Source organism: Panicum virgatum, chromosome 8N, assembly GCF_016808335.1.
Source record: "Panicum virgatum strain AP13 chromosome 8N, P.virgatum_v5, whole genome shotgun sequence".
NCBI lineage: Eukaryota > Viridiplantae > Streptophyta > Magnoliopsida > Poales > Poaceae > Panicum > Panicum virgatum.
In genome coordinates this window covers 19,504,350-19,524,429 of record NC_053152.1, presented here as the reverse complement: position 1 = coordinate 19,524,429, position 20,080 = coordinate 19,504,350, and the positions used below count along the sequence as shown (strand labels likewise).

General features: G+C 47.1%; 1 protein-coding gene across 3 annotated transcripts in view; it reads left to right on the top strand.

Annotated features, from left to right (window-relative positions):
• Positions 1-2,660: 2,660 nt before the first annotated feature.
• The window catches only part of LOC120686105, a 54,537-nt gene continuing 37,117 nt past the window's right edge, over positions 2,661-20,080 (top strand). Inside the window, exons 1-10 of one of the 3 annotated variants that reach the window (XM_039968260.1) lie at positions 2,661-2,946; positions 3,044-3,162; positions 13,947-14,122; positions 14,236-14,497; positions 15,055-15,277; positions 15,382-15,580; positions 15,659-15,874; positions 16,532-16,945; positions 19,636-19,647; positions 19,923-19,987. In XM_039968260.1, coding sequence (XP_039824194.1) covers positions 3,117-3,162; positions 13,947-14,122; positions 14,236-14,497; positions 15,055-15,277; positions 15,382-15,580; positions 15,659-15,874; positions 16,532-16,945; positions 19,636-19,647; positions 19,923-19,987 — 1,613 coding nt within the window. In that variant the 5' untranslated portion in view covers positions 2,661-2,946; positions 3,044-3,116. Of the gene's footprint in view, positions 3,429-13,946; positions 14,123-14,235; positions 14,498-15,054; positions 15,278-15,381; positions 15,581-15,658; positions 15,875-16,531; positions 16,946-19,635; positions 19,648-19,922; positions 19,988-20,080 lie in introns of all 3 variants that reach the window. The other 2 variants (XM_039968262.1, XM_039968261.1) reach the window with 2 other exon arrangements.

Genomic DNA, 20,080 nt, shown 5'->3' with positions numbered 1-20,080 from the left:
CTCACCAGCGCGTGCGTCCACCGGAGTGTGGGCGCACCGCCATCGAGGGGCTCCTCGTCAGTGCTTTGCCGTGCATAGGCAAAGACCCGCGGCAGTTCTATCTCTCGAGCAAGCTCGTGGCTCTTTTTCCGCACGACGGCGGTGATGCGCTGGCAAGCCGGTGCCTCTGGAGGCTTTCCCACGCGGCGACAAGCGGCAGTGTGGGGCGGCGCCGAGACCGAGGTGTGTCCCGCCGCCTCTATCTTTGCTAGGGTTAGGGTTCACTATGTTCTTTGATTTTTCATCGAATTTCCTCTGTCTTTTCCTTTTGCCAACCCGATCTACTCACTAAATTGGCGTCTGATACCATTGTTAGGATCTCTAGATCGACTATTAATAAATCGAGAGGGGAAAATCACTTTTAGTACGGGAACCCTTCCCAATAGTCTCCGTTACCTCTATGGTGCCGTTGTTGACGCGCCGGAGTGGGTCGAGGTCGAGGGCGGCGTGGCGCAGGGGCAGCGACGTGCAGTGGTGGCGGGCATCTTGCCGCTCCCGGCACTCACTTGGTCGGTAGGGTCATGGAGGTGGGCGAGAGGGTACGATACTGTCTTAGCGTGCGCGTGCATCAGCATCCCCCACTTCCTCTATATAGTGCTGGCGCGTCTGGGGCCCACAACCCAGTTGGGTTGGGCTCCCACGACCAGGGAGCCAAGTGAAGGGCCTGACTCGGTCGTTTGAACGAGTCGGTGGAGATCAACACTAACAAAGATGGCATAAGAAAGAAAAAACATGAGTGTAGTGGTCTAAAGAAAACAAATGAGGAGCTAAACATTATATTGTTGAATGGGGCACCTGCTCATATGGGCACATCGTATTTTCCGTTTGTCTATATGATATCCTTTGATTCGGAAGTTTGAAAAAATATTAATGTTGATATCTCACACACAGAAACAAAATTGGAAGTGCAAGATAAATCTAATATTACCACCAAAGATGCATAAAATGCCGCTAGTAGTGGAACAATAAATTTAATGTCTGGATTTTACATCCATATGTAAACTTAAACTATTGGATCATAACCCTAGTTCCTAAAGTGAAGGATGTTAAGAAAATTCAGTAGCACTGGAACATTTGTCTATTGAATTGCTAGTACAAGCGGATAACCAAAGTTCCAACACTCTGATACTTAGGTACGGTTTAGTTCCCAAAACATTTTGCACAGTACCCATCACATCATATCTTCGGACACATACATGGAGTATTAAATGTAGTTGAAAAAAATAACTAATTACACAGTCTAACTGATTAGCACGAGCTGAATCTTTTAAGCCTAATTAGTCCATAATTGGACATTTTTTATCAAGTAACAACGAAATATGCTACAGTACCAAAATCCAAATTTTTTCACCAACTAAACACACCTAGAAAAAATTAATCGTTTCTAGCTTGAAGTAGGTAAGAGGATCTAAGCTCTGTCCATCTCTCTATGTTTCCAATGCTTAACGGGAATCGGGTTGAGGCTCATCTCGGAAAAAAATCATACAATATCGTCCCTGAGACCGATGTTGACGACGACCGGGACGACACGGGCAGCCGAATAATGTGCATCCGTTCACAGTGCAACACGGATACGCTGACTGTAATTTCCGGCACGCTGTGTCTAGATCCCAAAATTTTACGTCAAAAAACATCACATCAAATATTTGGACATATGTATGGAGTATTAAATAAAATCTATTTACAAAATTTTTTCACGAATAGATTGTAAATCGCAAGATGAATCTAATGAGTCTACTTAATCCATGATTTGCAATAGTGATGCTACAGTAATCACCTGATAATTATGAATTAATCATGAATGAATTAAGCTCATTAAATTCGTCTCACGATTTACAATCAATCCGTGCAAAAAGTTTTGTAAATAAATTAGTCCATATTTGGACATTAATTGTCAAATAACAATGAAAGTGCTACGGTACACAAATCCAAAAAATTTCACGAACTAAACACAACCTAATTTGATTGGAGAACTGCTGGAATTCCTAGAAAACACTTGGTATACTGCAGTTGGTCAAGTCTTTTTTTTTTGAGTAATTGCAGTTGCTCAAGTCTCGCACGGGAGAAGACCAAGACCAAGGCGACACGGACAGCGGCATGTGCGTCCATTCATTCACGCAGTAATTTCCTGGCAATTCTGATGGCCCTGTGCTATGTACTCTGTACTCTGTTTCGGTTTTTGCATGCTGGAACGCACCATGGTCTTTGCATGCCAAGGAGAGATATTTTCTTACAACTCTGGAATGATTCTGAATATTTTCCTTGGTTCAAAAGGCGTTATCTAGACTTTTCTATTTTTTTGAATTGGAATGTGATTATCATAAAAAACTGAAACCAATGTTTATCTAGACTTCTTGGTTAAAAACCGAGATGAACATGAGCAGGTTACATAGAGCTTCTATGGCGGCCATTAAAAATGGTATAAGATTAATTTCTCCAAATACCGCATTAGCAGGTTGATTTTGTTTAGGCTAAGTTATCGAATGATTTACTTGCTATTTATGCTAATTAGAACATGAGCATCATATCCAGAGATAGGAGACATTAAGGATGGATTTAAGATATTGGCACGTACGGAATGCAGCGTATTCAGTTGAACGTTTCCTGTAAAGCACTTGGCGATGGCATCTGTGCAACTGGTCATAACGCGGATTCTTCTTGTCCACATATCAGAAGAACCCAGCCTGTTCTGTTCTCGTCCGCTGTCCACAGCCTCTCTCTTTCCCTGCGTCTCCTGCTAAGCTCTGCGTGGCCGCGTGGGGATTGATCCTTGCGTACACGCCAGAGATATGCTCGGATCTCGGCAAGGAGCTTGATCTTGGCCTTGGCGGTCGATCAAGTTAGGGGCGATGAGGAGATCAATCCCCGTGGAGAGAAGCATCATTTGGCTCTGAAGAGCTCGATTTGGTCAGTAGGGTGTTGGATCAGGCGGGCTGAAGCTTGAGGTAGTCCTTTGCCTTACATGTCTGCGCGTCTACTTTAACAAGGATCGCCTCCACTGCAGCTGCGTTTCAGTTCGTCGGTCGTCGTGCCACTGCCGGGCTGTGAGTATTGAAGAGGATTGCAACCACCCCCCGATGATGTCCGATCCCATGGAGAAGGGGATTAACTGCAAAACAGAAGGTCTGTGCACCATTAGAAACTATTGCAAACGGCAGCAAGTTACCTGTTCTTTCTTCGTCAGTTTCCATATTACTTGTTTCAACAAAAGAAATGAACAGTTGCTTCCTCCACACTATTCATCGGTAGAGCCGTAGAGGGCCTACCTCAGTATGTTTCATCTTCTCGTCCGAAAATTTCATGATACTACTCGACCAAGATCTCCCATCTTTGGTTTTGTTCCTATCAAATTTAATTGGGTCTTTCTATTAATAATTGCTTTTGCGAAGGTGAGGAATGTTGAGTACTCTATCATGCTTGTGATGAGTGAATTGTCAACCGTGCGGTGTGATCGTACGCTTGATCTTTGGATTGCAGGTACACGGGCGTCGAGTGTCGACGGGGAGCTGCCGTGGAGGTGCTGTGGCCGATGGACCGTGCGGTGGACGGCGGTGAAGGGCAGCCCGGACCGGAGCTCGGACCAGGCGCCAGCTGTGGCGTCCACTCCTGGATCGAGGGCGCAAGCGGCGACGGAAGGCGGGCTTTTTGGTTTGCGCCACAAAACCAAGGAGGCGGACGGCGGTCGAAGACGCCAAGTCGTGGAGGCACGGGCGTCGGTCTCGGGACTGACGGAGGCGACGGGCGTCGACGGCGTCTAGGGCCTCGCTGCGGGCGAGGAGGTGACGGGCGTCGGGCGGCGTCTAGGGCCGTCAGAAGGCCGAGGCGGGAACGGCGTCTAGGGCCACGGCGTGGAGGCGGGAATCTTCCCGCGCGTGAGGTTTTGGCGGTTTTCTCAAAACCGGCCATCTACCCGGGTTTCGCGGACCCTCCAAAACCGCGGACCGGATCTTCGTCGACGTGACGGCATCGCAGCAAAGACTTCGAGTCGGAGAAAGAAGCTCCGCCGTCGATCGAGGCTGTACAGCGGGGTGCTGCTGCCCGACCGGTCTGACCGGTCTGACCGGTCCCCTGAACCGGTCTGACCGCAGCAGCCGGGTATAAATACCCCCACCAGCCCGTGGCCGGTTGAGCCTCTTGAGTCTTTTGTTTTCTCTGGGTTTTTCCTTCTCCCAGCCTCTGCTCTAGGTTAGGGCCAAGAATTCCAACGCAAAAGAGGGTTAGGTATAGCTAATCTCTCAAATTTAGAGGGTGGATGATGGGCGGATGGCTCTATCTTTGTATAGGTGAATTCCTCCGAAATTTATGAATGAAATCCTGTTGAGATTTACCTTTGTGTGCTGAGTACTCGTCCTCTCCCTTCCCTTTGCGTTTTGGTCTTGATTTCTCCTCTTTTGGATTGTTTCGTGTTTAGAGGAATCAAGCTCGTGAATTCGTGGTTTGATGGACTCGTTGTGACGATTCTAATCTATCTAGCCTAGTGCCAAACCTGCAGGAATCGCGAGTTCTCACGGATTGAGATTTTTGGGTTCTTGAGAAAACCCCAATTCTCTTTGATCTTTCCATAATTTCTCACGATTTGTTATTCTTTTGGGAAAGATCTTTTGGGAATATGTTCAGGGGGTAGATGCGAACCTTTCCTCCATGTTTCGTTGGATTTGGACTTCGTTTGCTCGAGATTTGACATTTGAAGCTTTGTTGGCGGGCTGTCTGGGAGCGACCGGTCTGACCGGTCTGCAGTTTGAATTTCCCAGCTCGACCGGTCAGACCGGTCCAGTACACCGGTCAGACCGGTATGTGTGTGCTGTGCTGCGATTTGTGAAGTTTCTCTCTCCTTTGCTTCCGCGCTGCGATCTAGGTTTTTTGCTTCGAGATAGCTTATCTATAGCAATTCTCGCTGACCTAAGTTCAAGGGCTTGCGGTGATTTTGGGACATAGGCCTACGGTTCGAATTTCGAAGAAATTTCGATCGGCTCCCATTCACCCCCCCCTCTGGTCGCCGGCTTCGGTCCCACAATTGGTATCAGAGCTTGGTTGAGGTTTTCAGTACCTTAACCGGTTCGAAAACCAGTCGGCGACCATGGCGAGTCTTTGTAAAGATCCCGGTGTTTTCCGGCGAAGACTATGCCTACTGGAAGGTTCGCATGAGAGCCTTCCTGTAGAGCATGGGAGCCGATGTCTGGGAGATTACCACGAACCAGCTTTACGAGGTGCTTGCTGTTCGGACCACACCTCTCCAGGTGACCCAGCACGAGGCTAACGCCAAGGCCGTCAATGCCTTGTTCGCTGGCGTTTCTCGTGCGGAGTTCTCACGCGTCCAGGGTTTTCAGGAAGCCCACAAAATTTCGACGTGCCTTGAGAACTACCACGAGGGTACACCTCAGGTGAAGGCCAGACTGTTCGAGACTCACCGGCGTGAGTACGAGAACTTCACACAGGAGCCGGGTGAGAGCATTGACCTGATGTTCAGTCATTTTCAGTCGATTGTGAACAAGGTCAATGCGAACAGATTTGCTGGTTTCCTTGAGTACACAGAGCACGAGAAGGCCCTCAAGTTGCTATACGCACTTGATCGCTCTGTGTGGGATCTCAAGGTGAACACCATCATTGAGTCTGCTGGCTATGAGACTCTGACGGTGAACGAGCTTTTCAGCAAGCTCAAGGCCACGGAGGTGGATAACCAGACACGAGCCAAGCTCAATGGTGCCCCTCCTTCCAAGAGCGTCGCTCTTGTGACTGGCCCAGGTGGATCGAGCTCTAACGCTAACTCTGCTCTTGGCTTTTCTCTTGCCTCTTTGCCTTCTGTTTCAGATGAGCAGCTGGAGACGCTGGGCGACGACGACTTGTGCCTTCTGATCAGCAAGTTCCAGCGCGTCTACCACAACAGGCAGAGGAAGAAGAACCCCGGGTGCTACAACAGCGGCGATCTGAACCACTTCGTCGCCGATTGCCCCAAAAAGTCCGGCGGTGGCCAGAACAACTCCTTCGACTACTACTGCCACCGCGACCGCGACGAGGGAGGCTCCAACAAGGAGCGTCGGCGCCACAAGCACCGCAGTCGTGACCGGGGAGGACGCTTCGATAAGGAGTCGCTCAAGAAGCGCTTCCAGTACAAGACCAAGAAGCGGGAGAAGGCCTTCCTGGCGCAGCTCAGCGACCTCGACAAGAGCTCTGACACCGACCTCTGTTCTTCACCGACCTCCGACGACGACGACAAGAAGAAGAAGAAGCGGGACAAGGAAGCCACCGGCTTCATCGGCCTTTGCTTGGCGGCCGGTCGGCGCAAGAGCTTCTGCACCATGGCGGGCGAAGCCGATGGTGCTCGCGCGTCTTCGGGTGGACATGCTACATCGATGCACTCCGGCTCTTCTCCTGGATCCGAGAGCGATTCAGAGGTAAACTCCACGATCGACCTGCTTGATACAGAGGTTAGGGAGTTGTACGCCGCTCTCGACAACTAGAAGAGGCTGCTTAAGGAAGCAGCTAGAGAGCGTAGAAAGCTTAGGGCTGAGTTGGCTTGTGCTAGGGAGAAGTCTAGTGAGGATGAGTGCGCTGGCTGCATATCTCACATGAACGATCTTGTTGCTCTCCGTGCCAAGCATGATGAGAACGTCGCGAACTTAGATGTTGCTAAGACTTCGCTTTCTGACGTGTCTCACGAGCTAGCCAAGGCCAAGCATGAGCTTGAACTTGTCAAGGATGCTCCCATTGTTAGTGATGTGCTTGAATGCGATGAGTGTCCTATCTTCAAGTCTGATCTAGCTTCTTTGCAGTCCAAGTTTGCTACTGTTGTTTGTGAACTAGAGGAGCTTAGATCTAGGCCTGCGTTGCTTGGCGCTTGTAAGCTTTGTCCCACGCTTAGGTTGGAGCTAGAGGAGAAGAACGCTTTGATCAAGTCTTTTGGAAAGACTAAGGTTGTAGAGTCTAGCCCACCTATTGACTGCTCTGTTTGCCCTGGTTTGATTGCTGATTTAGATAGTCTTGCGGTAGAGAAAGCCAACTTAGGGTGATTCTGAGTTGGGTCTCTAGTAGTGAGCCGCAGTTGGGCATGATGATTAAGCAGTTTAAGCGTGGTGATGGGTTTGGGGTCGGTTACACATACACGAAGTCAGACTTTGACAAGTTGTATGGCAAGATTGGTAAGGCTGCTGGAAACACTGCTAGCACGAGCACGCAGCCTTCGCTTGTTGACCCCGCGGATGGTGTGCTTAAAGAACCACCGAAAGCACCTCCGCAGAAGAAGGTTTGGGTTCCAAAGCCTAATGCGCTGAGGAACCCCCTTGACACGCTCCCTGCTACCACAGCCCAGGTTGCCCAGAAGAAGCGGGCTGTGAGGAGAGAGCAGGAGATACGGAACGCGGACATGTACTCTGCTCGGGTGCATGATCCTCCTCGGTGTGGTGATAGGCGAGATGCTAGGGCGTGCCGTGTAGGTGGAGGTCAGGGAGACAGAGGTTGTTACCGTGCTCCAGCTGGTGGTCGCTTTGCCGGCCGTGCTCCTGGTCGTTTTCAGTACGGCTATGGACCACGGGACCGAGGCTTTGGAGGAGGTTGTGAGGCTCCACGCTTTCCTCGCGGTGGTGTTCGTCAGTCACGCGGCAGACGGGACGGGGGATACGCTTTGTCTGGTTTTGCTAACCCTTCTGTAGAGCAAATGGCTCGACACTGGTTTGCTTCTCACTTTGCTAACCCCAGTGTTGAGACATTTGCTCACCCTTTGTCTCACTACTGATGTGCAGGTCGGAGGCTTGGAGAACAGGTGGATCATAGACTCCGGTTGTTCGCTCCACATGACCGGGAATGACAAATGGTTCTCCAGCCTTACCCCGATGCGCTCAAAGGAATACATTGTGTTCGGGGATAATAGAAGAGGAAAAGTACATGGACTTGGCGCTGTTCGGGTTTCTGATCGCTTTACCCTGAGAGAAGTTGCTTTGGTTTCAAATTTTGGCTTTAATTTGCTCTCTGTTTTGCAACTTCTTGATGAGGGGTTTGAGGTTCGCTTCATGGAGGGTTGCTCGCGTGTTTTGGATTCCAGGGGAGATTTGGTTTGCCGGATTACACCTCGCGATCGGGTTTTCTTGGTTGACTTCTCTGGAACTCCTTTTGGCTCTTCTCATTGCTTGATGGCTGGTCCTTCTTCTGATCTGTGGAAGTGGCATAGGAGACTTGGACATTTGAGCTTTGACTTGTTGTCGAGACTGAGATCACTTGGCCTGATCCGAGGATTGCCCAAATTGAAGTTTGAAAAGGACCTTGTTTGCCATCCGTGTCGTCACGGGAAGATGATTGCCGCTTCTCATCCGCCTGTTAATCAGGTGATGACCGCTCACCCTGGAGAATTGCTACACATGGACACAGTTGGTACTTCTCGGGTGATGTCTGTTGGTGGGAAGTGGTATATTCTTGTGATCGTGGACGACTTTTCTCGCTATTCTTGGGTCTTTTTCATGAGAACCAAGGATGAGGCTTTCGAGTTTGTTCGAGACTTGATCTTGAGGTTGAAAAATGAGCTACCCCAGGCCATGCAAGAGATTCGCAGTGATAATGGCACAGAATTCAAAAACGCTCGTTTTGACCCCTTTTGCAGTGATCAAGGGCTTGAACATCAGTATTCTTCTCCCTACACTCCACAGCAGAATGGAGTTGTAGAGCGGAAGAATCGGATGCTGGTTGAGATGGCGTGGACGATGCTCAATGAGCATAGGACTCCTCGCAAATACTGGGCTGAGGCGGTTAACACCGCTTGTTACGTGTCCACCGCATTTTCTTGCGTGTTTTCATGCACAGGACTTCTTATGAGTTGCGGTTTGGACGCCAGCCCCGTGTTACCCATCTCAGAGTTTTTGGTTGCCGGTGCTTTGTGCTGAAAGATGGAAATCTTGATAAGTTTGAGTCTCGCTTGTCTGACGGTGTTTTTCTCGGTTATGCTTCTCACTCTAGAGCGTACCGTGTGCTGATTATTGGTACTAACATCGTCTGAGAGACTTGTGAAGTCACTTTTGACGAGACTGCACCGTGCAATTCTTATGTCTTTGAAGTTGCAGGAGATGATGAGCTCGGCACCTCCATCTTTGAAGATGAGGAGGAAGAAGCTGCAGAAGGCGACGCTGAGGCTACCACGCGTGCTGTGGACCCAGCTATCTCTGCCACGAGCTCAGACGATGACGACGGCCCCGATCTGACTACGTCTACTTCACGGGGGCTGATTGAGGAGGTGACTCAGGTTTCACCAGCTGCACCTGAGGAGGCACCAGCATTGGTTGAGGAGGAGACGACTTCGACACGTGAAACACCGCGACACATTCAGCGTCGCCATCCACCTCAACAGATGCTAGGTGATCTCAACGAGCGAGACACCAGGTCCAAGGTAACAAGTATCGCTGGCTTTGCTCATTCAGCGTTTGTTGCTTCTTTTGAGCCCAAAGATATTGGACACGCTCTTTCTGATTCTAATTGGGTCAATGCCATGCATGAGGAACTTGAAAATTTTGAAAGAAACCAAGTTTGAGTTTTGGTCGAACCTCCACCTGCTTGTAATCCCATCGGAACGAAGTGGGTTTTCAAAAACAAGCAGGGTGAGGATGGGTTGGTTGTTCGAAACAAGGCTCGTCTTATTGCCCAGGGGTTTTGCCAAAAAGAGGGTATTGATTTTGAGGAGACTTTTGCCCCTGTTGCTCGTTTGGAAGCTATTCGAATCTTTCTTGCATTTGCTGCTTCCAAGGGTTTTAAAGTTTTCCAAATGGATGTTAAATCTGCCTTCTTAAATGGTTTTATCGAAGAAGAGGTTTATGTGAAGCAACCCCCTAGTTTCGAAAATCCCAAGTTTCCAAACCGTGTTTATAAACTTTAGAAAGCTCTTTACGGTTTGAAACAGGCGCCTAGAGCTTGGTATGATAGACTGAAAACATTTCTGCTGGCTCAGGGTTTTAAAATGGGATGTGTGGATAAAACTTTGTTCCTCATGCGGTCTGGCATTGATTTTCTTTTAGTTCAGATATACGTGGATGATATTATCTTTGGTGGCTCTTCTCACGCTCTTGTCTCCAAGTTTTCTGAGCAGATGTCTAGGGAGTTCGAGATGAGCATGATGGGTGAGTTGCAGTTCTTCCTCGGGCTGCAAATCAAGCAAACTCTCAGGGCACTTTTGTCCATCAAGCCAAGTACACTAGAGACTTGCTGCGGAAGTTCGACATGAGTGACTTGTCTCCTTAGCCGACTTCAATCAGCACATCTACAGCGCTTGATGAGGACTTGGACGGCGAGGCGGTGGACCAGAAGGAGTATAGGAGCATGATCGGCTCTCTCCTGTACCTGACGGCGACGCGACCGGACATCCAGTTCGGCGTCTGCCTCTGCACGCGGTATCAGGCTTCGCCGCGCACCTCTCACAGGCAGGTGGTGAAACGCATCTTCAGGTATCTTAAATTCACCCCTGAATTTGGTCTTTGGAATTCTGCGAATTCTTCTCTGGTTTTATTGGGCTTTTCTGATGCCGATTTCGGTGGGTGTTGGCTAGATCGCAAGTCGACATCTGGCACTTGTCAATTTCTCGGTACATCTTTGGTGTCTTGGTCCTCTCGCAAGCAGGCTAGCGTAGCGCTTTCTTCCACAGAAGCTGAGTATGTTGCCGCTGCTAGTTGCTGCTCCCAGATACTTTGGATGAAACAAATCTTGCAGGATTATGGATTGAGTTTTGGTAGGATTTCCATCTTTGTAGACAACATGTCCGCTATTAGCATTGCAAAGAACCCTATCCTACACTCCAGAACCAAGCACATAGACATCCAATTCCATTTCCTGCGAGATATCCTCACCAAACCGCTAGAGCAGGACACATTTGCTCGCTTGCGAGGGGAGCTTGGGGTTTGTTACCCCTTTTGATCGCTGACTTTTCTTTGGTTAGCTTTGTGGATTTTATTTGCTTCTCTTTGTTTTCTAGGTTTGGTAGTTGCATTGTGCATATGCATTGTACATGTTTGCATTTTGCATTGTCTCACTTGCACTAGCATTCTTGTATACATTGCTATGATCTTCTAGTGCCTGCTAGTGTGAGTTGATAAATTTGATCATGTATAGCTTGCTCCATTGTGTATATGACATCATCTGAGTTAAGCTATTTGGATTTGAAAATCTGAAAACATGATCACCCTGTTTTGGCTACTAGCATGTTAGGGCGTGTTGATATGCTTTGCAATCTTATTCATGCTAGTGTGGCCTTTCGTTCAGCAATTCGTACTTGAAATGATCTAAATCTGATACAATTGCTTGAACTGTTCTTGAAATGGATTGAAAAGATCCAGGCGGGATTGCTTGTCACACTGATCGAGCTTTCGGGATGGCTCACTTTGCACTTGTGAGAACCCGGGCAAGGCTGTGCATGACTGAAACAAGTGCCTTAAGCTTCTGATTGTCTTTGGCATAGGCTTGGCCTCGTTGCGAAGTAAAACATAACAAGCTTTCAACCCCTGGCATTAAGAATTGCTTGTGATAAATTTGATTGAAAAATGAATGTTGGCAACTTGTTTTGACTGTTTTGGCTCACCTGTATGAGTTTGATTAGCACTGCTTTCCATTCCTTACTTGTTAGTTCTAGATCTTGGGTGATGCTTTTATTTCTCCTAAACTGAACTTGCCTAGCTCTAGACTGATTTAATATACCCTGTTGAGATAGATGCAGGTCTTGTTTATGGATGCACACGTGCTTGAGACTAGATGTTGCTCATATCATTGTATCCCTGAATGCTTTCACTTACACCTCCTGCATTGCATTCATTGCATAGCATCTATTCAGGGGGAGTTTCAGCTTCAGGGGGAGCTTTAGGTCTTTTAAGCTTGATGTGTGCATGTGCCAACAAGGGGGAGAATTTTGAGAGAAGTGATTGAACAAGGGGGAGACTTGTTTGTTTTTTGAAAAACTTGTTGTGCACAGGGCTTCGAGAGTGCATCATTTTGGGAGAGTTGCACTTGTGAGAGGGAAAAGCTTTGCTTGGGGAGTTTCTGCTTTGGTTTTGGCTCCTGGTTTTTCTCGTTTTCCCTCTGCTTCTTGCATGACTGCGTCGAGCGTTACCTCTGTCTTTGAGGAGTCATGTTTTGGCTTTTGATCGATTGCGTCGAGCCGTTGCCCTTGTCTTAGGGGATCGATATTTTCTTGAGTAAGTGACTGGTCTTGCCTTTCTGAGCTTTTTGTCATTTGCTTGAGTTCTTCACTTTCTTGCTTCTATTTTATCACTTCTCTGCTTTCAGGTGGTGTGTTGACAATGCACTCATCAAGGAGGAGATTGAGGAATGTCGAGTACTCTATCCTGCTTGTGATGAGTGAATTGTCAACTGTGCGGTGTGATCGTGCGCTTGGTCTTTGGGTTGCAGGTACACGGGCGTCGAGTGTCGACGGGGAGCTGCCGTGGAGGTGCTGTGGCCGATGGACCGTGCGGTGGACGGCGGTGAAGGGCAGCCGGGACCGGAGCTTGGACCGAGCGGCAGCTGTGGCGTCCATTCCTGGATCGAGGGCGCAAGCGGCGACGGAAGGTGGGTTTCTTGGTTTGCACCACAAAACCAAGGTGGCGGACGGCGGTCGAAGACGCCAAGTCGTGGAGGCACGGGCGTCGATCTCGGGACTGACGGAGGCGATGGGCGTCGACGGCGTCTAGGGCCTCGCTGTGGGCAAGGAGGTGACGGCGTCTGGCGGTGTCTAGGGCCGTCAGAAGGCCGAGGCGGGAACGGCGTCTAGGGCCACGGCGTGGAGGCGGGAATCTTCCCGCGCGTGAGGTTTTGGCAGTTTTCTCAAAACCGGCCACCTACCCGGGTTTCGCGGACCCTCCAAAACCGCGGACCGGATCTTCATCGACGTGACGGCATCGAAGCAAAGACTTCGAGTCGAATAAAGAAGCTCCGCCGTCGATCGAGGCTGTACAGCGGGGTGCTGCTGCCCGACCGGTCTGACCGGTCCCCTAGACTGGTCTGACCGCAGCAGCCGGGTATAAATACCCCCACCAGCCCGTGGCTGGTTGAGCCTCTTGAGTCTTTTGTTTTCTCTGGGTTTTTCCTTCTCCCAGCCTCTGCTCTAGGTTAGGGCCAAGAATTCCAACGCAAAAGAGGGTTAGGTATAGCTAATCTCTCAAATTTAGAGGATGGATGATGGGCGGATGGCTCTAGCTTAGTATAGGTGAATTCCTCCGAAATTTATGAATGAAATCCTGTTGAGATTCACCTTTGTGTGCTGAGTACTCGTCCTCTCCCTTCCCTTTGCGTTTTGGTCTTGATTTCTCCTCTTTTGGGTTGTTTCGTGTTTAGAGGAATCAAGCTCGTGAATTCGTGGTTTGATGGACTCGTTGTGATGATTCTAATCTATCTAGCCAAGTGCCAAACCTGCAGGAATCGCGAGTTCTCACGGATTGAGATTTTTGGGTTCTTGAGAAAACCCCAATTCTCTTTGATCTTTCCTTAATTTCTCACGATTTGTTATTCTTTTGGGAAAGATCTTTTGGGAATATGTTCAGGGGGTAGATGCGAAGCTTTCCTCCAAGTTTCGTTGGATTTGGACTTCGTTTGCTCGAGATTTTACATTTGGAGCTTTGTTGGCGGGCTGTCTGGGAACGACCGGTTTGACCGGTCTGTGCAACCGGTCTGCAGTTTGAATTTCCCAGCTCGACCGGTCAGACCGGTCCAGTACACCGGTCAGACCGGTCTGTGTGTGCTGTGCTGCGATTTGTGAAGTTTCTCTCGCCTTTGCTTCCGCGCTGCTATCTAGGTCTTTTGCTTCGAGATAGCTTGTCTATAGCTATTCTCGCTGACCTAGGTTCAAGGGCTTGCGGTAATTTTGGGACATAGGCCTACGGTTCGAATTTCGAAGAAATTTCGATCGGCTCCCATTCACCCCCCTCTGGTCGCCGGCTTCGGTCCCACAGAAGGAGGAATGGACAGTACAGCAAGGAGATATGATATGTACGAGAAGATGCTGGAGAATATACTGCAGGATCCAAGTGAACCGCCAGTCTCTTTGCCACTGGAATTTTTGAAAGCCATCACAGATAATTTCTCCAGCAACCATGAACTCGGCAGGGGTGGCTTTGGAGTGGTTTACAAGGTACAAGATGTTTTTTCTTATTCAATCAAGTAATATTACTTTTATTTTTCTTTCGGGCAATTCTTCCAATTTTCACAGCCATAACTAATCAAGGCTACGTGTGTTCTTTGAAGGGAATTCTCCGGAGCGGGAAAGTCATTGCAGTGAAGAAGATTTACGATAGGTACCCTTTTGAGAAGGACAGCTCTTTAGACGAGATCAGCCGTGTTATGGGGATCATGCACCCAAATGTGGTACAGCTCATAGGTTACTGTGCCGAGACTAAGATGGATACAATGACACACGACAGTGGGAAGCTGATTGTGGCAGAAATACGCTCACGGTTACTCTGCTTCGAGTATATTAGCAATGGAGGCCTCGACATGTATATTTCCAGTTAAATACTGCCTCACTTTCGTGTTATAAACCTCTAGTTAGTTTACTGCTCTTTTAAAACGTTTGGGCTATCCATAACTTTGGGGCACATTTCACATAAATTCACCTTGTTCATTGCAGTAAATACGCAACACCAACATAATTTATAGCAGGGATTGATGGCTAATATAGGGAGTGTTTGGATGTGCTAAAATAGGGCTGCTAGATGTGCTAATGGGGCTAAACATAAGCTAATGAGAGCTAATCAAGAGCTAATGGATTCTAATGACTAATTAGCCATCATCTGTGTAATTAGACGAACAATTAGCCTATATTTAATTCTAATATTTGGCATGTAAATAAGTGGGCTAAAGTTTATCTCCTTGGATCCAAACAATCCCATAATCTAGTCATTGCTCGACCACCCAATTCTCTGCGCAAATCTAGGTCGTTTACTTGTTGCATGGGAAGGAGTGGAGTACAAATTAAACATTATCCTTTGACCCACCCATTTACTAGATGGTATTATTAGTCTACAATAATTGAATTATTTCTTGTTTACCAAAATATTTCCACAGAAGAACATTTGGAGCTTGGCTGGGACGAGGTATACAAGATAATTAATGGGATTTGTAGTGGCTTAGATGCCCTTCACGAGGAAAACATTATTCATCTGGACCTGAAGCCACAGAATGTGTTGATGGATGGTAATATGATGCCTAAAATAGTCGACTTTGGTTTGGCAAGGCTCTTGCGCGAAAATAAATCTAAAATATACACTCAGAGGCCCACAGGGACAGTGTAAAGCCCCTATCCCTTGCAACAACAACTCTTTTTGTTTTTACTATCTTCATGGACTGAATATGCTTGCAGTATGTTAGTAAAACTTTCAAATTGTGCTGCAGCGGATATATGGCACCGGAATACTATAGTGATGGCAAAATATCTCCCAAGGCAGACATATTTAGTTTGGGTGTTATAATGATTGAGTTACTCACAGGAAGTAGGAAGCATCCCCGAAGCACGCCACATTATTCCTACACCTCTTATGACGATAATACCCTCGATAGTACCCAAGCAAATCTGCAGCAATTCACCGGGAATGTAAGTTGAATCAATTACGGTTTGAGTACTATAGTAGTATGCTCTGTGTACGCTCCACTCAGTTATGCAACTGTGCAGGTGCTTGGCAAATGGAAGAAAATATTTCAAAAAACACTGAATGACGCATCAGTCATTCAAGTTTATACCCATCAGTTGAAGCAATTGATTGATATAGCCCTAAAATGTGTGGACAGTGACGTAAATAAAAGACCTACTGCAGCAGATATACTGCAATTTTTCGATCATAATGAAGCAGGAGGAAGTTCATGCGATCCAATCTGCAAATATAGCCAGGTATAATCTCTCATCAAGCATTGCAATCATAATCAGATGAAAAACGGTGACAGGTGAGGTTTCCGAGTGAAATACTCATCACACGTTGAAAACGGCACAAAATCTTTTAGGCAGGACAGTTATAGTGATTGGTTTGACGTAGCATTAGCTAAGCAGTAATTGACGTAGCATTAGCTAGGCAGTAATTTTTATTTTTTTTTGAAACGAGGCACACCCCCAATTCCATTTCAAGAAACGGAATTACAGCGTTTGAGACAGACCAAGAAAAGGAGCCACGAACAGAAGAGAGAAACAGGGGTGAGGGCCTAGAACCTCTAACCTGACTTTCAAGCTAGAGCAAAACGAAGAGGCATCCTGACCCGGGCTTCCCGAGCAGAGGAAGTTCGACAGAACAAAACAAGTATCACCTACGAAGACTAGGACGAACAACCATACGAAAGTACATGAACCAAGCAGCTTTCCAAGCCAGGCACAGTTTAACTCAAATCTTGCCTGATTGTGTGGCCTAATAAATCGCTGTCAGATGGTACTTTGTTAACAGGCTGATTCACAATAATCGATACCATATGGGATGGAAATTACACTTTTGCAACTCGAGTGATGAACGCATTTTTGCCTAAGTACAATACTGACTTTATTGCGTCCTGTTGCCTGCAGGTTAGAGATCTCATCAGTGTGCAGCCCATCGAACTCAAAATCCCCATGGCAGATCCAAACAAGTTCCTGCGGTCTTCAAGCTTGCTACACTTAAATAACAACACAGTTGGACATGTCGCCTACAGGATCCTTTCCAATAGTCTATCGCCGCATTTAGTTTGGCCGTCATTTGGTTTTGTGCCTCCCGGGTGCAGGTACACTATTGCTGTCACAATGCGCTACCAGCAAAATCCACCACCCAGAAAAGACATGTTTTTTACACTAGAGAGCACCAGAGCGAGTGATCAGGAAATAAAGAACGCCATTTCAAGGTATTTAATATATGACCACAATGATTTTTTTACAAAAGCAAAAGATAAAGGCCGCCAGGTGCACGAGGCAAAACTTACTGCAGTTTATGGAAATAGTGATCAGGTGAGTTTCCTACTTTCCTTAATAACACCGATCGATCCAGGGATAACTAACCCATGTCTTTTTGTATTAGTTATAGTTTGTCACTTTAGAAAACGTAAACTAATATATATATATATATATATATATATAGTATTTTACAGGTACTATATATCAGAGCACTACAAAAAAATGATTTATCGTGATCTTTTCTACATCTCCAAGGCGGGCAGAAATTCTAACCGCCTCGGTTAATGACAGGCATTAACCGAGGCAATCATTTTGTATTAACTGTGGTAGCAGCCTTGCAAAATCCATTAACTGAGGTGGTCACCATTAAAATTCCCGCCTCGGTTAATACCCCTATTTTCGGAGGTGGACGCCTTATAAAGGCCCGCCTCAGTTAATAAACTAAGCCCAATGGAAGCCCATACGAGCCTAGGGCGGACAGTTCGATCATAGGGGGCGGACAGTTCGCTAGCTCAGATGTCCGAACTTACATTGCAGAAGGTTTGGATGTCCGAAAGTCTTTACCGGCGGACGGTCCGCCCAGGCTATGCGAACAGTCCGCCAGCTAACCCCTAGTCTTGGACAGAAACAAAGTATTTCTGCTCGTGTGCAGAATGGAAGGGGTGGTAACTATTATGTGCCCTATAAATCCTAAGTGCTCGGCGCCTGCCACTTTAAAACTTGATCTCTCCCTCTCTACTCTCTATCTCTCTTCCTCCCTCCCTCCCCACCTGCGTGGGGCCGAATCCAGCGGCAGACGCGGCGGCGGCGGCGCGGCTCCCTCCACTCCCTCCAATCCCCTCCATCCGCGGCCACAGTAGGGCAGCGGCGAGGCGGTCGCCGCCGCCTCGACGATGCAGATCCGGTGGCAGGGTGGCGAAACGGGCTCGGCGGCGCGGGCGCAATGGCTCGATGGCCACGAAGTGCGGTGGTACAGATCCGGTGGCAGGGCGGCGACATGGGCTTGGCGGGCGGCACTGGGATACGGCGGCGGCGGGACACAGTGTCTTTGGAGCGGTAGCGGCGCCGGGATGCGGCAACCTGCGCGGAGCGGCGGTGCCAAATCCGGCGACGGCGGGGCCGGATCCGGCGGTGGCGGGACGCGGCGGCCGCGGCCGATGGGCTAGGCGGGCTTTTCCTTTTTTTAATTTTTTATTAGATTAACTGAGCGGGTAGCACAACAGCCTCACAAAATAGGTCATTTACCGTGACCTTAGATCCAAGACGATTAGGGTTACCCAACTCAGTTAATATTTTTTGATCGTCCCGATTTTTTTTTGTAGTAGTGGCACACTCCAATATGACCAGTCCCAGTGCACAATTTCATGGCTCAGTTACTAAGACTAGGAACTCTCCTCACATCCTATGAAACTACATCCTTCTCCCTCCTTACCATGTCAGCAAAATTGATGAAATATAACATTAGCCCTTGATGGTACACACACATGTCACCACCTATTGCTAGTGCTTGTGAGCACACTGTACACAACCCTAAAATGGCGACATCCTAGGTGTTTGTAAAATTCCCTTCGGCAGGCTACTGCCTACGGTTAGTTAGTATAGAATTTTAGTCGGTTGGTTACCAAATGACTATCCAATGCTCAATAGATAAATATATTACTAACGGGTGGATGCGTTTTCCTACTCAGAGTGTGTTGATATTATTGCCGACAGACTGCTATAATAAGGTATAGATATATTTACGGACCATGGAACACCCCAACATGCATATGGTTTGTTAAGTTGATAGTGGTTAGTATGTGCTGGATCCAACATTTTAAATTAGTATATTATAAATGTTGAAATAATCACTATGGCATGAGTAATCATGTGAACGATGCAATCATTAATTCATTTATCCATATATGAGCAAGTGCACCAAAAAGTCACATTTGTGCACAATCTACGATTTTTGAGTTTTTTTTTTTACCCTTATCTCACAACTGACCATAAGAACAAAGCTAGACATGTCTTGGTTGGCTTGAACACCGATTTAAAAAAACTTGACTTATGGGGGAAAGAATACCCTCAAAGCATTGTATTAAGAAGAAGACCCTCACATGGGTCAAATAAACCCTCAAACCCCTGCTCATCCATACATAGTGTTTAGGACGGATCCCTAACTATACTTTGAACAGGGGACAAGCAAGCGAATTTTTTCGCGCAAGACGGCGGGAGTCGAACTCCCGAGCTGCTTGCTCCCCGTCACGGGCTTGCACCAGCCAGGCAAAAGCCCGCTTGCTTGAACACTGATTAGATTTATGCACACAAAATTTCATCTCTATAATGTCATAAAAATAAAAAGAAACTAAAGTGCATCATCAGCACTTTTACTAGCTTGATTTCAAACGTTCAACACAATAATCCTGCTTGCTAGCTAGCACCTGGCAGAATTGCAGAAGTATGTAGCATCATAACAAAACTAGTGAGCATCAGCAATTCATTGCAATGTCAACATGACATTTGACCACCACCAATCTGATCCACTTTCTGGAACTTTAAGAACTTGTTTTGGAACTGAACTGCTGCCAGTATTTAATTTACATATCTTTAGCGATATATACTGACTTTCGATATCCTTTGTTCCCCTTTACATGTCAACTTCTCAACTCTTAATTGTGATGAGGTGGTATATATATATATATATATATATATATATATATATATATATATATATATAAACCGTGGATGATCATGTAATCAAGTCCGAAATCAAGGTACGTGATTTCCATTGTATATGTTATTGTTTTGGTTTACTGTATATTAAAGTGCAAATTGGTGATCCTATGGTGCATCTCTGACCCTGTTTAGTTCAAATATTTGTACTACTTTTTTCAAATTAGATCTTACTTTGAAGAAATGGTATAAATACTGAAACTAAAGAGAGTTAGAGGTGTACCTAAGGGTCACCAATTTACACCTATAACTGTATATATATCCATGCCCTTATTTCACAAATATCATGCCGTTTGTTTCTTTTATCCTGGACCAGATTGTACCCCTGGAAAAGTCTGATTATATGTTGGGTTCCATTGACGTGCATCCAACGAAGCCATGGTGAGAGAGAAAAGTTTCTCTACAGGCAGAAGCTAGTTTTGATATGCGTTTTCTATTTCGCTCCTAACAAACAGAGTGAAGCCACGATTCGTA